We start from the raw sequence: 2,405 nt of genomic DNA, 5'->3' as shown, positions 1-2,405 counted from the left end.
GTTTTATAAATTTGATTACGTATTATTCAGACACTGGCTCATTTCTCTTTGTCATTGGAATGTAATTCCTGAGGGCAGATATTTTTATCTATTTTGTTTGCTATTATATCTCTTGTCTAGAACAGTGGCTACCACACAATCATGTAATAGAAGTTCAATAAATAATGAATGAAGGAATATATCAGAGATGTCTTTAAATGTCAGTATTTGGAGAAGAAATTCATTTTTTAAAAGGCTACATAATATGAGGTGATTTATTTAACTACTCTATTGATGGGCATTTAGGTTGTTTTGAATTAAACTTATTACGAAAACAATGCAGTAAAATCCCCTTTACAAATGTTTGTCCAATAAAGGGGCTATTTCTGTATAAGAGTGTCACGATTAATTTACAAGTATCAGAAATTACTCTAACTAGTTAACCAGAAGTGAATTTAATCCAGGAAGGCCTGGAGGAGAAGACTCTAATTTGCCCTGAGCTTCCAGGAAAGTGTCCAGAACATCTCAAAGGTGGACCATTAAAAATGCACTTCTATTTCTGCCAAAATCAGAAAGTCTTTCTCTAAGTGCTCACCTGGGACTACCCTTTCTGTCAAGATCTAGAATCAGCTTTAGGACCACGCCACCGCAGATGAAATCCCTGCCAGCATAACAGATACTGTTCTCAAGGTTCATTTATGTTGTAGCAGGTGACAGGATTTCTTTCTTTTTTAAGACTGAGAGTATTTCATTGTATATGAATACCACATTTTCTTGATCCATTCTTCTCTTGATGGATATATTCAGGTTGTTTTTACCTCTTGGCTATTTTTAATAATGTTACAGTGAACATGGCTGTGCAGATATCTCTTCAAGTTCCTGTTTTCAATTCTTTTGGATAAATGCCCAGAAGTGGGATTGCTCAGTCATATGGTAGTTCTATTTTTAATTTTTTGAAGAACTTCCCTACTTTTTCCCATAGTAGCTGCATCATTTTACATACCCACCAACAGTGCACAAAAGTTCCAGTTTTTCCACATCCTCACCAATACTTATTTTCTGGTTGTTGTTGTTGTTGTTGTTGTTGTTTTGTAACGACCATCCTAACAGGTGATACCTCGTTGTGGTTTTGATTTGCCTTTCCCTGATGATTAGTGATGTTGAGCATCTTTTTCATCTACCTATTGGCCATTAAACAAACAGTATTTTTACACATATTCTTGAATATACATAGAATATTCGAGGAAGATAGTCACAGAACTGATTAACAATGATAACCCCCCACAAGAGACCTGGGTGAAGGGAGTGAAAGGGTGACTTTCTTTTCACTATATGTCCTTTCTGTTCCTTTTGAGGATTGTGCCAATTTCATTTATTATCTAATCAAATAAATAAGTTGCTTTAAAATGTTCCCCCTGGTGATTCTAAGGAGCTTGAGAACTGTTGTACATACTTGCATGCACACACCTTATTGATGCTGTTACTCATGTCACAAGTTCACCTATGCTGGTGTGCCCTTTGGTTTTTTAGAGGCATTCAACTTACAACAGTGTTCGGTCAGCCAGCAAAGGGGTGACTCAACGTTTGGATCTTCCAGACCTTCCCCTGTCAGGTAAATTACCTTAAATATGAAATATTTTAACTTTCTCTTGTGCGGTTAACTTTTTGTCTTTTTTATGCATGAAACTCAACTTAGAAAAATAATCAGTGGCATTTATTCCAAACATAGCACTTCCAATCATAGTTATGACCTCCAGGAAGAAGGAAATGGTGACCAAAGACCAGTGGTTGTCTAAGGTCAGGTGAATAAGAAACAAAGAAGGGGGTGAGTATGTCTATAGAGCAGGTCGTTATTCTTATGTAACTCAAGTGACCCTTTACTAGAAATGGAGGCTAAGTCAAAACAGAGTATTGAAAACCTGTCTGATTTATATTCTCCACACTTGCTACATAGTGTAAAGTGGAGAATAACTCGATTATATACTTAGTGCTGTGCATCTAGGTGAGCTTTTATTGTTGAGGTTGTAACATACCTAAGACATAAAATTTATTATCTTAACCATTTTCAAATGTAGTAGGTGAGCTTTTGGTCATAATATTTCTATCTTCTCTGTTCCTTCAGCTTTAAAAACTTTTGTGTAGAGAAACCATTCTTTTAATTGACAAAGTAAATACTGACACTGAAACCACAACAGTTATTGCCCTGAAGTAAATAGTTCATTGTCAACACCTCTTCTTTGCCCCACCAGGCACCTGTCTACCCTGGATGATACTATTTACCATACTGAAAAGGATTACACAGTGAAAATTGCTTGCTTTCAACCAACCTTGCCAACACTGAGGTCATTCAGAAGCTGCAGAAAGGGGATTAATTCACTGTTTTTGTTGTTCTCTTTAGTGATGTAAACACTGTTTTTCTCTGCTCT

The 2,405-nt window shown here is 36.2% G+C and overlaps 1 protein-coding gene across 1 annotated transcript in view; it reads left to right on the top strand.

Moving 5' to 3' along the window:
- SPECC1 (sperm antigen with calponin homology and coiled-coil domains 1) overlaps positions 1-2,405 on the top strand; it is a 160,450-nt gene that overhangs the window by 102,751 nt on the left and 55,294 nt on the right. The window contains exon 9 of the mRNA XM_025044345.1: positions 1,510-1,591. Coding sequence (XP_024900113.1) covers positions 1,510-1,591 — 82 coding nt within the window. The remainder of the gene's footprint in view (positions 1-1,509; positions 1,592-2,405) is intronic.

This window comes from Pteropus alecto, unplaced genomic scaffold (genome assembly GCF_000325575.1).
Source record: "Pteropus alecto unplaced genomic scaffold, ASM32557v1 scaffold52, whole genome shotgun sequence".
NCBI lineage: Eukaryota > Metazoa > Chordata > Mammalia > Chiroptera > Pteropodidae > Pteropus > Pteropus alecto.
Note: the sequence above shows the minus strand (reverse complement) of the source record. Positions and strands in the feature narration are given on the sequence as shown.